At 38.6% G+C, this 15,493-nt stretch overlaps 1 protein-coding gene across 4 annotated transcripts in view; it reads left to right on the top strand.

The window, feature by feature from the left end:
- Positions 1-15,493, top strand: part of PTCD2 (pentatricopeptide repeat domain 2) — a 50,242-nt gene that overhangs the window by 10,558 nt on the left and 24,191 nt on the right. For all 4 annotated transcript variants that reach the window (XM_047731112.1, XM_047731111.1, XM_047731113.1 and 1 more), the window contains exons 5-8: positions 976-1,054; positions 1,503-1,594; positions 4,277-4,390; positions 10,344-10,418. In XM_047731112.1, the coding sequence (XP_047587068.1) occupies positions 976-1,054; positions 1,503-1,594; positions 4,277-4,390; positions 10,344-10,418 (360 nt within the window). The remainder of the gene's footprint in view (positions 1-975; positions 1,055-1,502; positions 1,595-4,276; positions 4,391-10,343; positions 10,419-15,493) is intronic.

The following is a 15,493-nucleotide window of genomic DNA, read 5'->3' on the forward strand; positions in this document are numbered from 1 at the left end:
TTTAACTTTTTTTTTTATAGGTTTTACTCCCATTTTCATTTTTTCCCATGCCAGAATTTAAGCTCTACTAGACCATAAGCCCCACTAGAGTTAGGGCAGGGTTATGTGTCTTGTTCATCATTTCTTTATTTTCAATCCTTAGAATAGGGTTTGCTAGTAGGTTCTCAAAATAAGAACAAACTTGAGTGGGGCATTTAATGACATATTTCAGTAACATGTGTTGCGTTATCATGAGTAAAAATGTTGAGAAAAAAAATGTCAAGAACCACTTTTAGTGAATTATTGCAAAAAGTGAATTACTGGGGCGCCTGGGTGGCTCAGTGGGTTAAGCCGCTGCCTTCGGCTCAGGTCATGATCCCCAGGGTCCTGGGATCGAGTCCCGCATCGGGCTCTCTGTTCAGCAGGGAGCCTGCTTCCTCCTCTCTCTCTGCCTGCCTCTCTGCCTGCTTGTGATCTCTCTGTCAAATAAATAAATAAAATCTTAAAAAAAAAAAAAAAGTGAATTACTGTTTATTATTCATTTGCCAAAAGAGAATCATAGCTGTGTAAGACTGTCCTTGCACAGTTTTCAAGCATACTGACACCTACCATTTCATATTAATATGCTGCCACCCACGTTGCAGGACCACCCCATCAGGGTTAATTGGCTTGTTTCTTTTCCCCTAAGCAGGTAAGCCATGTTTAATGAACATGTTCTTCAGTGTATTTTCGAAACTCTGAGAACTCTTGCCATACCTCCTGTCTCTTGTTTGGTGTGCCCATTGCCAAAGGCATGACAGCCAAAAGAGTGGGCAGCATCTGAATTTTTTTGAAGAATAAATCCTGATATATCAGAAATTTATTAGAGAATTCAGGGGACCAAATGGATAAAGTATACACAAAAATAAGTCCTAGATAGAGAAGATGGAGTATAAGAGTAAATATTCACAAATTGTTACAGCTTTTAACCAAACTGGTGTTGGTTTTTTTTATTAGCATTTACGAGGTTTCTTCTCAGACTCCACATCATTCAATATTTTGATGGATATGTTATTTATCAAAGGCAAATATTCAAGTAAGTATTGGAATTTATGTTGCCTGAAAAATTCTGTCTTTGCTGGTATAAGTATAGCAGTTGGGAAAAACAATGGACCATGCAAAAATGATGTTTATATTCCTGATGAGTGGCTAAATTATGGAGATTTCATTCTTTGAGGTCTGAAAAACAACTTTATTATTTATTTGCCTTAAGCTAAACACACAGAGTTTACTTACGTTGAAAATATAATAGGTTTTAAAATATTAGTTCTTGCTGTATGACTTCATATATATATATATATATATATATATTTTAATTTAGTTAATTGCTAAATGACTTTGACAGATAGCTTTTATTGTGGTTCTGGAATACAATTTTCAGTGGGTGGTGCTGAACGGATTAGAACTCTGGGGATCAATAGCCAAGAACTCTGAACTCCTTCCGATGCATTTAACACTGCCCACCCACTTGTCACTTTTCGTAGGTGCATTGGAAGTACTGATAGAGATGAAAAACCAAGATGTGAAGTTCAACAAAGATACCTATGTCCTTGCTTTTGCGATTTGCTACAAACTGGTAAGCCTGTCTTCCCTTAACTTTTAGAGCACTGGGTAGTGTTTGAGAGAGAATTTATAATTTTTTTTTCCTCTACAAAGAAAAATTTAGTTCCTCTGAAGTCTTTTCTCCATCTGGTACAGATATTTCCATTTTAAATATGTTCTTTTTTAGAAGATTCAAGTTAGCCACATCATACAGTTTTATCATGGGAAAAGCAATTTTACCATCTTTCACCCTTCTCTGGCAATTGTGTAGATAGGGAGAGCAAGAGATATGCTGGATTCAAGCTCTGCTATAGAGTCAGTCCTCTTGTTATTCAGCTCAAGCTGGACTCCACTAGACAAGTCTTTTCTGTAGTTCTCGCCTATGGAAATCTGACCATCCTTAATCAGTGAACTCAAGGGCTACTTTGTTGTTATCTGTAAAATTTTTAGTGGTTCGAAGTTGGAAGTAATGTCTGTCACCCAACATTCTCTTACTGTGTTCTGTTAGTATCACTTATGTGACACTTAGCACTGCCTGATATTATTCTAAGTAGGTGAATGTTTCATCCTCCCCTCTAGAGGTAAGGCTTGAGGCATTTTTGTATGCCAGCACCGAACAGCCCCGGTATACGATTGATCTTTAATAAATGTATGTGACATTGAAGTGAACTCTTTGATGACGGAAAACATGACTTACAAGTCAATATGTCATTACTGTATCAGGATTGTTTTTTGTACTTAGAAACTATTTCTCCCTCACTGGTGGAATGAATCAGTAAATAAAGAATAACTGAAAGAGTGCAGCGGCCAAGGTTCTGTGCATTACTGTAGACACTCATGTTATTTAAACTTTGGAAACTTAACAAAAGCTTATTATGGCAAAAATGAAGGAACACCAGGCAAGGTGAATGAAGATGGGCCATTAAAACACTTCCCTGATGGACACTGGGGAGGGTATGTGCTGTGGTGAGTGCTGTGAATTGTGTAAGACTGATGATTCACAGACCTGTACCCCTGGGGCAAATAATACATTATACGTCAATAAAAATAAATAAATAAATAAATAAAATAAAACACTTCCCTGAAAAGTGTAGCAATACCAATTTTCCAAAACAAGAGAGGCAGTGGGGTTATAGTGGAAAGAAAACCATCCTGGAAATTGAGAAACTTAGAGTCTAGTCTCAGCTTTAGCATTAGCTGGCTTTGAAGTGGTCACTTAATTTATTTGTGAAATAAAAGGGTTGAATTCAAGAGCCACAAGCTTTTACTATAAAAGGCCAGATAGTAAATGCTTTTAGAGGCCATATGTGGCCTCTACCACATATGGTCTCTCTCATATATTGTAATTTGTTTTTGTTTTTACAAACCTTTAAAAATGTGAAAACCATTTTTAGCCCTAGGCTAGACTTGGCCTGAGAGTTTTAGTTTGCTCATTGCTAGATTATTAAGTAATCCTTTCTCTATTTTTTAAAGATTTTATTTATTTATTTATTTGAGAGAGAGAGTGTGAGTATGTGTGTGCGTGTGCACACGTGAGCCAGAGCTGGGACGGGAAGGAGAAGGGGAGGGAGAGGGACAAACAAACTCCACTCTGAGTGCAGAACTGGACACAGGGCTCGATCTCATGACCCTGAGATCATGACCTGAGCCGAAACCAAAAGTCAGACACTTAACTGACTGAGCCACCGGGGTACCCTTGTGTCATCCTTTCCAGTCATACCATTTTCTTTGTCTGTGAAACAGAAGGAGAACCGAATACACAACACTTAAGCATCAGCTTATTCAGCACTGTAATACTGAGCTTTCTGACATTTTTAGAGATGCCTCCTTGAGTGTATAATAAAGTGGAGAGAATTTAATTCTGCTATTTAGGAAGGCCAGATGACATTTCTCCTCTATATTGTATCTAAAAATAACTTGTTTTACTCAGTGGAGAGGAGAGTTGAAAAATTGAACTAGTCAGCCATTACAAATTCCAGGTCAATTCTGGGAACTGCCTTCGCTCATCAGATTCAGTTTTTACTTTAGGCTTTGAGTTGTGAATCATGTCATAACAGATCGACATAGATGCAAAGCTAATACTGTTCTCATAAACCTAATCCACCTCTAGCATGTACAGAGGAAGAAGATTCAGTTTTACCATTGCTCTCTGCTGGTTTGTGTGTCGTTCATGTTCTTGGATTTGTTTTTAAGGTTTCTATTTTCATGGGATTCTCTCATGACTTACATTCACATAAGTGTTCACGTTTTCAAGAATTTGGCTTACATGGATATTTTCAGACTGGAAATCCCCTCAGAAAAACATTTTAGTGTTGCTGAGCTTTATACTATTACTTAATATAGTAACAAAGTGAGATTTTTACACCTTTACATTATTATTTACACCTTTACATATTATTACATTACATTACTTATGTCTAGAAACCAGTCTGCCCAGATACAAAGAGACCTACACACTTGGTGGTAAAAAGGCCCTAGTTCGGAAAATTGACAAAGAGCTTTACAAATGAAGTTAATATAGATTTGAAGTGCTAATGTGTAGATAATTAGGTCTGTCTGCAAGTAGTCTCTATATGGGGCTTCATCTGTTAAGTGGCTTGAGATAGGCGCTGGGAAATTCTTACAAAAGGAAATCCAAAATGCTGAGCACTATTAATCATTTTATTAAATTTAAAGGTACATGACATTATTTACTGAGAATCCTGTCTCCTGCCAGAACAGCCCTGAATCTTTAAAAATCTGTAATACATTAAGAGAAGAAGCCCTGATCAAAGGAGAAGTCCTCTCCAGGAGAGCATCCTGTTTTGCTGTGGCATTAGCTCTTAATCAGGTAAGGCTTTGGGGAGCACATTAGTGAATAGAGAGTGGAGAGACTTGACTGCTTTCATTTGTTCTTGTTTTTATTTATTTATTTTTCCTTCTGACTGTATCCTAAAGAAAAAGATTCCGTAAAAAGACCAACGCCATTCTAACTGGTGTAAGGTGGTATCTCAATGTGGTTTTAATTTGAATCTCCCTGATGGCTAGTGATGATGAACATTTTTTCATGTGTCTGATAACCATTTGTAGGTCTCATTGGAGAAGTGTCTATTCATATCTTCTGCCCATTTTTTTATATGATTGTCTGTTTTGTGTGTGTTGAGTTTGAGGAGTTCTTTATAGATCCTGGATATCAACCTTTTGTCTGTACTGTCATTTGCAAATATCTTCTCCCATTCCGTGGGTTGCCTCTTTGTTTTGTTGACTGTTTCCTTTGCTGTGCAGAAGCTTTTGATCTTGATGAAGTCCCAAAAGTTCATTTTTGCTTTTGTTTCCTTTGCCTTTGGAGACATATCTTGAAAGAAGTTGCTGTGGCTGATATCGAAGAGATTACTGCCTATGTTCTCCTCTAGGATTCTGATGGATTCCTGTCTCACGTTGAGGTCTTTTATCCATTTTGAGTTTATCTTTGTGTACGGTGTAAGAGAATGGTCGAGTTTCATTCTTCTACATATAGCTGTCCAGTTTTCCCAGCACCGTTAACTGAAGAGACTGTCTTTTTTCCACTGTATATTTTTTTCCTGTTTTGTCGAAGATTATTTGCCCATAGAGTTGAGGGTCCATATCTGGGGGTCTCTACTCTGTTCCACTGGTCTATGTGTCTGTTTTTATGCCAGTACCATGCTGTCTTGGTGATCACAGCTTTGTAGTAAAGCTTGAAATCAGGTAACGTGATTAGCAAGACAGGAAACAACATGTGTTGGAGAGGATGTGGAGAAAGGGGAACCCTCTTACACTGTTGGTGGGAATGCAAGTTGGTGCAGCCACTTTGGAGAACAGTGTGGAGATTCCTCAAGAAATTAAAAATAGAACTTCCCTATGACCCTGCAATTGCACGACTGGGTATTTACCCCAAAGATACAGATGTAGTGAAAAGAAGGGCCATCTGTACCCCAATGTTTATAGCAGCAATGGCCACGGTCGCCAAACTGTGGAAAGAACCAAGATGCCCTTCAATGGACGAATGGATAAGGAAGTTGTGGTCCATATACACTATGGAGTATTATGCCACCATCAGAAAGGATGAATACCCAACTTTTGTAGCAACATGGATGGGACTGGAAGAGATTATGCTGAGTGAAATAGTCAAGCAGAGAGAGTCAATTATCATATGGTTTCACTTATTTGTGGAGCATAACAAATAACAGAGGACAAGGGGAGATGGAGAGGAGAAGGGAGTTGGGGGAAATTGGAAGGGGAGGTGAACCATGAGAGACTATGGACTCTGAAAAACAATCTGAGGGTTTTGAAGGGGCGGAGGGTGGGAGGTTGGGAGAACCAGGTGGTGGGTATTAGGGAGGGCACGGATTGCATGAAGCACTGGGTGTGGTGCAAAAACAATGAATACTTAATAAAAATAAAGAAATAAAAAATTAAAATTAATTTTTAATTAAAATTAAAGAAATAAATTAAAAAATTAAAAAGAAAGAAATAAAATATTTAAGAAATAAAAATTTTAAAAAGAAAATAGAAAAAAGAAATAAAAAATAAAAGAAATAGAAATAAATAGAAATAAAAAATAAAAGAAATAAAAAATTAAAAAAAAAAAAAAAGACCAGTGCCTTTGGGGCCATGGCAATCTGCATGCGTACCTGTGCCTCCAAAGGATGTTTTTGTTTACAGTTGAGGACCTACCATGCATTGCTACTTAGAAGGTGCTGGCCAGGATTCTGTGGAGACTTAGTGAGGGAAGCTCTACTCTGAGAGAAATATCTCAAATAATGCACATGAAAATTTCAAGTGATCGGTTTACTATGTAATGTTTTAACATTACTATGTAATGTTTAACTTCATGCTCTTCACAGTGAAATTTACCTCACATAAATGAGGAATCCTCCCTGAGTCAGCTCATTGTTTAAGTGGGGTCATCTTAACATTTCTTAGTTCAACCCAAATACTCTCCTTTGGAAGAGGTTCCAGTGATCTTTTACCTCACCCGTCTCTGGACAAATAAGTGGAGGCAGCAGGGATCAGAGAGAAGAGAGGACCTGCCTGCTGTCACAAGCAGTAAAGGACCGTTCAAGCTGGAACTCTGGAATACTCCACCACTCCTTAAAGTGCCCTTCCTAAGAGGTCCTATTCCAAGGCTTAAAAAATGTGAAATTAAACGTTTCTTATGTGGTAAAAGGAGATTTTAGGACAGCAAAAATAACCAAGACAGTTTATTTATCCAGCTGTTAAAGTATGGCTGGAGAACCCTTGTTTATCATTAATTAGAAATAAAATATCAGGGCAATCTATTTGCATCTACTGCTAGGGAAGTCATTGAAGGACAAAGACTTGAAGAGGAAGCACAGTTGCTTGTTTCTACTGCTCCAACTTTCTAAGCTTCCCTGGCTTCCTGGCTTCCCTCGCCTATCTGGCCAGGGGCATTGCTTTGTCTGAATTTGTCATGAGCTGAAGGAGATGAATTAAAGTCTCTTTTTAAGAATGCTTGTTTCTGGGGCACCTGGGTGGCTCAGTGGTTAAAGCCTCTGCCTTTGGCTCAGGTCATGATCTCAGGGTCCTGGGATCGAGCCCCGCATCGGGCTCTCTGCTCAGCGGGGAGCCTGCTTCCTCCTCTCTCTCTCTCTCTGCCTACTTGTGATCTCTGTCAAATAAATACATAAAATCTTTAAAAAAAAAAAAAAAAGAATGCTTGTTTCTTTTGTAGCTCCTGTAGTTTTTTCCTTTACGTGTGTTTAAGTTACGCCATTTGGTGCATTGATATGTACAGTTATGATATAACACTGATGCATTTATCCTTGTGAATCTGTCACTGTAGCATTATAAAGTGACTCTCATGGTCTTGTTTCAGGCCTCAACTCTGAATTTCCCTTGCCTAATGTTAATATCTCCCCCCGCCCCCGGTTTTTGTTTGTCTCTTTGGTTTATTTAGGTTTGTATTTACCTCCTGTACACATTTTCCTATCCTTTTATTTTCAGTCTTTCTGAATTGGTTTGTTTTTGTGTATCTCTGGTACACTGCATAGATGTGAACTTTGTTTCATGATACACTGCTAATCTTTCTTTTAACTTAACCTATCTAGGTAGACAGAGCGTATTTCATCTTAGGTTTCAGTTATGCTTTGTTTTTATAACATTTAAAATTACTTACAGCATGTAGTGGTTTTCTTTGTTTTGGTTTGTATTTTTGCTTTAGTGGTTACTTTAAAACCATAACTTGATTTAATATACTTAGTCCTCCGATTACCTTCACTTCACCTGTTAATTCCCTACTGTAAGTAATGCTGAATCTAGTGTATTTCCTTTTTTCTCTCATTTACCTTCTTCTCCACTATCCAATTCTGGTTGATACATTACCTTTCATGGTACTCATTTTTCTCTTAAATGTGCTTGATTTGTCAGCTTTAAATGCTATTTTTCTGACCCCATGTAATAAAGACAAGGCAGTAGGCGTACTTTCTCTTACATTCTTTCTCCCCTTGTCTTCATTATCCAAGACTATAACACTTGTGCTCCATTCTGTAACCATATTCCCCACATTTGTTGTAGTCTTATATATATTTAAACATATATTCTTACATATATTTAAATATATTCATATATTGAAAAATATTCATTTACTATTGGTTTTCCAGTCATCCCTTTGTTGATTGAAATGTGTCTTCTAGTAAAGTGTCTTCCTTCTTCAGAGGGAGAGTGCTCCCCAAGTTCTTGGTATTTAAAATTATTTGCCTGGTTTTTTTTTTGTCTTGAACTACATTTTGACCAGATATAAAATTTTGAGGTGACACTTGGTATTCTTGAGGTTTTTCTGTGCATTGCTTTTCTATCTTCTAGTAGAGAATATTGCTGTGGAGAAATCTGAGGCATGCCTGGTTTTGTTTCCCTGCTTTTGAGTCACTTGATCTTGTTTGTTTTTCTCATTACTGTCCTCTGTATCCATGGAAACATTTCTCTATTGGGGTTTCTTCATCTGCCAGTTATTTTCTGATTTTGTTTCTTTCTCATTTTTATATCCCTTTTCTCACTCTTTTGTTCCTCCTAGTGTCTTTATATAGATCATGTGCTGGTGCATTTTTGAGTACTCGTCATTGGAAACAAGTTTCTTGGACCAACTACTTACAGAAGATTCATGTCAGAAAGAGACCAGAGCCATGTTGCCATGCTCTAGACTAGTAGGAATTTTTATGTAATGCATAGGCTTTATTTCTCCCTGGCTAATGGGAATAGGCACGGAGGCAGTTTTCAATGAAAAAAATCTCATTCTCTGACACTACCGTGGCAACAGATTGTTTCCTGCAAATACAGCTCATTTGTTTAAATTTTTGGTTAGCCTCACCTTTGCCACAAGAAGCGTCCAAAGGACTTCTCATTACTAGTCCTAAATTCCATTACCATCACTGTAAATGGGATTCAGGTTTCATCCTTCAGGGAATGCCCCTCACCTTTGAGAACCACTTGGTGGGCTCTTGCTAAGACAAAAGTGTACCACTTTGTCCAGAACTTACCCCTGTGCTCTGTCTCCTGTGTTGTTGGCAGTGCATCCATTTCTTCTGTGGTTTGAACTTTCTGCTCTCTTCTCGTGATGTCATAGTTGGAGTTTGCATTTTCATAGCTGGAGTTTGCATTTCTGCTTCTCCATCTTGTTTTCTTTCTCTCTTTTTTTAAATCTTCCATTGAGATATGGAGAAATGCCAACTTTATGCCTCCATCTTAAAAACTGGAATGCAGGCAGATTATTAAAACATTCAGTAATCTTCAGCTTTGGAATGCATAGGTCACGGGATGAAAGGCAGAGCCTTGGGAATATAGTTGATGGCATTGTGCTAGCGCTGTATGGTGACAGGTGGCAGCTACCCTTGTGGTGAACATAGCATAATGTATAGAGTTGTTGAATCACTATGTTGTACACTTGAAACTATTACAACATTGTGTGTCAACTCTACTTCAATAAAAATTATGTTTTGGAGGCATTTTTAAAGTTCAGCAGGGTACCTGGGTGACTCAGTGGGTTAAAGCCTCTGCCTTCAGCTCAGGTAATGATCTCAGGGTCCTGGGATCAAGCTCCACATGGGGCTCTCTACTCAGCAGGGAGCCTGCTTCCTCCCTCTCTCTCTGCCTGCCTCTCTACCTACTTGTGATCTCTCTCTCTGTGTCAAATAAATAAATAAAATCTTTAAAAAAAATTCAGTAAGATGCAACTGTAAGAAACATTTGATATAAGAAAGTTCATTTTCGATTACCAGAAAAACCTTTTCTTTGTGGACTTGAAAACCCCTGGGGCACCATGAACAGGAATATCCTACTATCATTTTTTTTTTAATTTTTAAAAATTTTATTTATTTGATAGAGAGAGACCACATGCACAAGCAGGAGAGGGGCAGAGGGAAAGGGAAAAGCAGACTCCCTGCTAAGCAGGGAGCCCAATTTGGGGCTCGATCCAAGGATGTTGGAATCATAACCTGAACCGAAGGCAGACGCTTAATAGACTGAGCCACCCAGGCGCCCTGTGGAATATCCTGCTATCTTTAAACAATCTTTATGTGGGACACCTGGGTGGCTCAGTTGGTTAAATGTCTGCCTTTAGCTCAGGTCATGATCCTGGGATCCTAGGATCAAGTCCTGCATTGGGCTCCCTGCTCAGTGGGGGGGCCTACTTCTCCCTCTGCCTGCCGCTACCCCGCTTGTGCGTGCTCTCTTTGTCAAATAAATAAAGTCTTAAAAAAAATAAACAATCTTTATGATAGCAGTGAAATGTTCATATGACTTGGAGTATGACTTGTTTTTCTTTCTTCTAGAACCAGGTGGCGAAAGCGATATCCATTTTTTCCCAAATCATGAAGCAAGAAAACATACTGTGCACTAATTTAAATGTAAGTGACTTCTTTATTGTTTAAAGTAAAGCTTGGAAGGTGGTAAAATGATATCTAGATTTTTTTATATATGTATGTTGAATTTTGATCTCCTAAGATCTTGATTCAGTTGAGTGATTTATTGAGTTCTGTGTCACAGTATAGGCCCTGTAATAGGAGTTAATACAGGCATTTATGAATCAGTGGAAAATGTAGATATGCTCAGATATAAGATGTAGCTAAATGCTGCAAGTTTAACACATGACTACAGAAGGCTGTAGATACGGAGAGGAAGGACTATTTTCTCTTGACTAAGATTTGAGAAAAATTTTTGTGCTAATTGCATCTGATTCATTTTACCAAACATAGGGATTTAGTATACCTATGGTGCATTAAAATAGTGCTTGGCATGGTAAACACTTGGTATATGGTAGCTATTTGCATTCAATGTTGCCAGCCTGCCACAGCCCATCTGCCCCAGTAAGCAGTGAGTTATCCACACCTTCCTGGAGCAATGAAAAAGACTGGGAGCCTCTTTGGTCATTAGAGATATCAATGACCACTGGCCTCACTCATCCACCCCCTACTGAGGCCCTGTTTATGCTGAGTATATTTCTGTTATGGGACATTGAAAAAAGCCCCTAACTTTCAAGAACTTAGTCTCAAAATGTTAAGTGGTCAAGGTGAGGAAAACATTGTCAAAAGAACAGAAATGTGTTCTAGTATAAACTGTCCTAGTATAAACTAGGATAAGGGCTCACAGCCAGTGCAGTGTTGCAGCATGGGGAGTGAAGGGCTGACCAGTGGGAACAGACTGAGCATATCTCAGGGAAGAATTGCTGAGCAGTCTGAGGGAGGACGGGGCCATGGGATTGGAGGGATGAGGGTGAAAGGGCATTCTGTGTTGGGAGATGAGTTTTGCTGAGGGTTCCATTTAAAAGTTTGTGAACTTTTAATCATAACCACTTCTTACTAGCCTTGAGCTCATCCTTAAGCAACTTACTTAAACTCTATGATCCCCATTTTCCTTTTATCTGAAATAGCAGTAGTAATGAATACATTACTGTCTTTTCCTTAAGAAAATTGAAAGAATAATGCATTTAAAGTAGTTAACATAGTACCTGGCATATAATCAGTGTTCAGTGAATGCTTGGTGATACCAGTTTTATTTGTTTGAAATGAAGTGTGTTACATAAAGAAGAATATTTATATGTAACAAATCCTATAACCTAGTGAATAGGAATTCAGCATAACTCCAAGGTTCCATGGTTTTCATTTCTTCTACCGTGATTATCCTCAGATGTCACCCCCAGAACAGTGCCTAGATGACTTTCAAGAGAAAGACTAGTTGAGTCTTTATAGTAAACTTTGGACAGTAAGGTTGCCAAGATGTCTGAGATAAGACTACTTTATATTTGATCTCAAGTTGACTTTTCAAACTCCTTTCATGTGTGCGAAGCATGAGCCTAGGCAACCAGAAAGGTGGACACAGTGATAGTGGAGACCCTGAAAAAAGGATGGTTTTGAAAGGGAAGAGACTAAATACTAAAAAAGTATCCAAAAAGAGATATTGCAGTTTTTAAAGTACATGAGCCTCAAGAGGAGGATGAATGTCAGAGCTGTCAGTTAAGAGCTCATCTATATAAAACTAGCAGTGGGTCTGATAGGAACTGACAAGTGCCACAAAAAAAAGTAAGAAGACCCCAAAGTGAGTTAGTAAGACATCAGTGGTGAGGCAGAGGAATCATCAGAAAAAGACAGGGAAGAAATAGCACCAGTGTATAGAAATCTAAGAGAGCTGACAGCCCTCCCTGTCAGAGCCTGCTGCAGACAGCCCCTATCCCAAGACTGCATGTCTCTGGAGAAACTGCAGGTCAGAACAGATGGGTCAGCCTGAAAAGCTCACAGCCATGAGCAGATTTGGGAAGTTCACGTCATTCAAGCCAACTATATCAGTAAGCCAAACACGTTAGAAAGCCTGGCCTCACAGCAGGTGCCATATGTGTTGTACCTTCTTCTCTGCTTCCTACTGGATTTGGACAGCTCTGGGTATCTAAGTGTATCATTGCTTCAGAGAAAGAGGCCTGCAAATGAACTCATTTTGTGATTGGGACAGAAGTAGAATTGTTAGCATTTTAGGTGGTTCATAGCATCCTGCGGGAAAGATGTACATGGGAGTGTGGTGAGAGGAGTGTTGTATGGGTCACTGGTAGCTTTTCTTAGAGTTGAAGTGAGCTTGGAGGGATCAAAAAGGGTTGGTGGTGAGAAATTGAAGAGCTACAGATCAGCAGTTTTAATTTAATTTAGCTACTTAGTATTCATTGGTTTGTTTTATATGATACTGTAAAAACAATATTTGACCATATCATACATGTGGAAAATGGAGATTCAAAGAGTAATTAATCACCTAAGTTCTTGAAACTAATTATGTAGCAGAGTCAGAGTTTTAACACAAAAATGTTTGACTACAAAGTCAAGGGTTTCCCCATCACTCGAAACCTACAGAGACAAGGGTGTGTCTTTTTCTAATCCAGGACTGGGATTAGCTGCACCTCCTGAATTATGAAAAGGATATAGGAGTGGATGTCAAAAAGCCAACTTGCCGGTACTACACGCACTCCTTGTCCCTCAGTTTAGATGCTTCAACTCTTGCAATCCTTGGCTATGTCACAGTGGTTATGAGAATCTAGTAATAATTTTTTTTCATATGAGAGAGTGCTTTGTTGGAAATAAAACATAGGCTGCTGAGAGTGAAGCTATCTGTTCGTATAGGAGGAGAAATCCAGAGCATAGTGGGAATATGCTAATGAGCCCAAGCAGCAGGAGTAGCTCCTGTTGTCTGAGAGCTAGAAAGGAAATGTAGCCAGTTAAACTTGGTGGAATGAGCATGTTTTGGGCAAGCGCTATGTAAGGAACCTTGAACTGATCTTGAATATGAATCATCCCCTCCATGAATTGGGTCACAGAAGTATATGTTGTTCAGAAACTTAATTAAAGACCATTTTATTGTTTAAAAATGCTCACTCAGGAACTTTTTCCAAATGTCCAGTCTAAGTTGGTCATATTTCAGTGTAAATCTGTTTTGGCTTCCTTAGGGATATTGAAAAAGAGGTGGCTGCCATTCTAAGGCTTAATAATCTTTCAGATTCAGATCTCTGTTATTAGAGCAGGTTTTAAAAAACTGATTTAATGGGCCCTCGCTTCTCTAAGGCTGAGTCATCTACTTGGAATCCTTAAGGGCACTTTGTTAATTATTAAGAAACAGAAACCTGACAAATAGGCTGAGTAGAAAGTCTGTCAGTAGTAACAGAAATAAATGAAGTTTTTTTTCTGATCTACTTTAAAAATTAATGTCTTATACTAAAATTTTTTCCTGCTGCCATTTGGAATTTGAACTCACCTCATTTTTCCCCCCTCAACTTAATTTTCTTTTCATCAAAATTGCTTCTGCTGCCAATATGACCCAGAGGGCCTGATTTTCCATTTTCCCAGCTAATACTTGCTACACACTGAATTGATTTAGCAGATGATCTCATTGAGGCACATGCATTTTGGCTCTGCTGTCTGAATGTAAACCCATCAATCTCAAAAGAACTATAGTCCCCTCTTTAGCAGTGTTGATCAATATCAAAGGATTAATTTTCACTTCTAAATATGTTTGAAAGTAGCCAAGACAACATGAGGTAGCTTTCCATTGGTGCTATTTGAATTCTAATCATGTCTCTAGAAATAAGGCATGTCTCAAAATGGACACCCATTTTGGAATTGAATTACCTTGCAGAGGAATAGGCAGTTGGTTAGTTTTGCTGCTTTTATCATTATTTGTCAATACAGATAAATGTTTTAATGCCCCTTTCTCCAGTCACTAAGGTCAACCTAAAGTGAGAGCACATGCTAGGAAGTCTCCTAGGCTGCATGGGGTAGGCAAGGACAGAACTCATTTCTCATAAATTCCTTTGTGGCAGCATCTCGCCTGGAAGTTAAGAATTGCATTTTAGTTGAGAGCAGTGTAGACTTGAGAAAAATAAGAGTCTATACAAATGAACAGCTTTGTTTTTCTTCCATGTAGAAAACCAGAGATGGTCAGTTTGGGTCTGGTGTGACATTTTAGGGTAACATCAGGAACCCAGCCTCTTTCTGTATTTTCACAGCATCGTCCTGAGCATATGATTTCCATCCATTACACCTATACCAGCAAGAAGTAGAAAGAATGGATGTCTCCATGAATGGATGGATGTCTCTTTCCATTCATGTCTCCATGTCATCCATGGAGACAATGGATGTCTCACCCAGCCACTTGTACTTACATGTTATTGGCAAGAACATAATCCTGTGACCATACCTAGTAGCAAAGAAACCTGAGAAATACAGTCTTTGAGTTTGGTACATGGCAGCATCAGCTGAAGTTAGGGAGTTCTGTTAATCAAAAAAAAGGAGGGGGGATGGATATTATTTAGAAAACTAGCAATCCCTACTCCACTATGATATTCTACTTCAAATATAGCAAACTTGAAAAGGAAAAGATGAAATGCAAATTACTGCATGGTCAGGGCCTCTCTTCCCTTTTTTGGTCAAAGACATCCAATGATTTGTGAACATTTCTTAGGGTTTCAGAAAATCAGAGGGGCAGGAAGTGTCCTTCCATAGTTGTTTGAATAGTTTTTCCTAACTAATTCCCCCCTATTCCTTGCTAATTTTCCCAGCCTTTTGTTTGGAATTTGTAAGATTAAAGCAGTGTGCTGTACCTTGATCTAGTTTACCTTAACCATAACCTAAGGTTTCATTTGAGACAAGCTCTCCTAGCTTTACATTGTTTCTTGTTTTTTTATCAGTAACTGCCTCATCTCTATTGCCCTTCATCAGTATATTTCGAGGAATTGAACTTGACTCTTGAAATCCCTTCTGAGTCAGAGATAGTTGCTGGAGGGAGGGAGAGAAATTGGGAAAACTTAAGAAGAGATGTTGAAATCTTCCAGGAGCACATCATTAATAGTTTCTAGCACGGAGCTGTAGGAGACTTGTCTGTGTAAATTGCTGGGGGACCTCAGCTCTTCTCATTCATTATTGTTGAGGGTCTACTAGGTGCCAGGCACTAG

The sequence above is a fragment of the Lutra lutra genome, chromosome 5 (assembly GCF_902655055.1).
Source record: "Lutra lutra chromosome 5, mLutLut1.2, whole genome shotgun sequence".
NCBI lineage: Eukaryota > Metazoa > Chordata > Mammalia > Carnivora > Mustelidae > Lutra > Lutra lutra.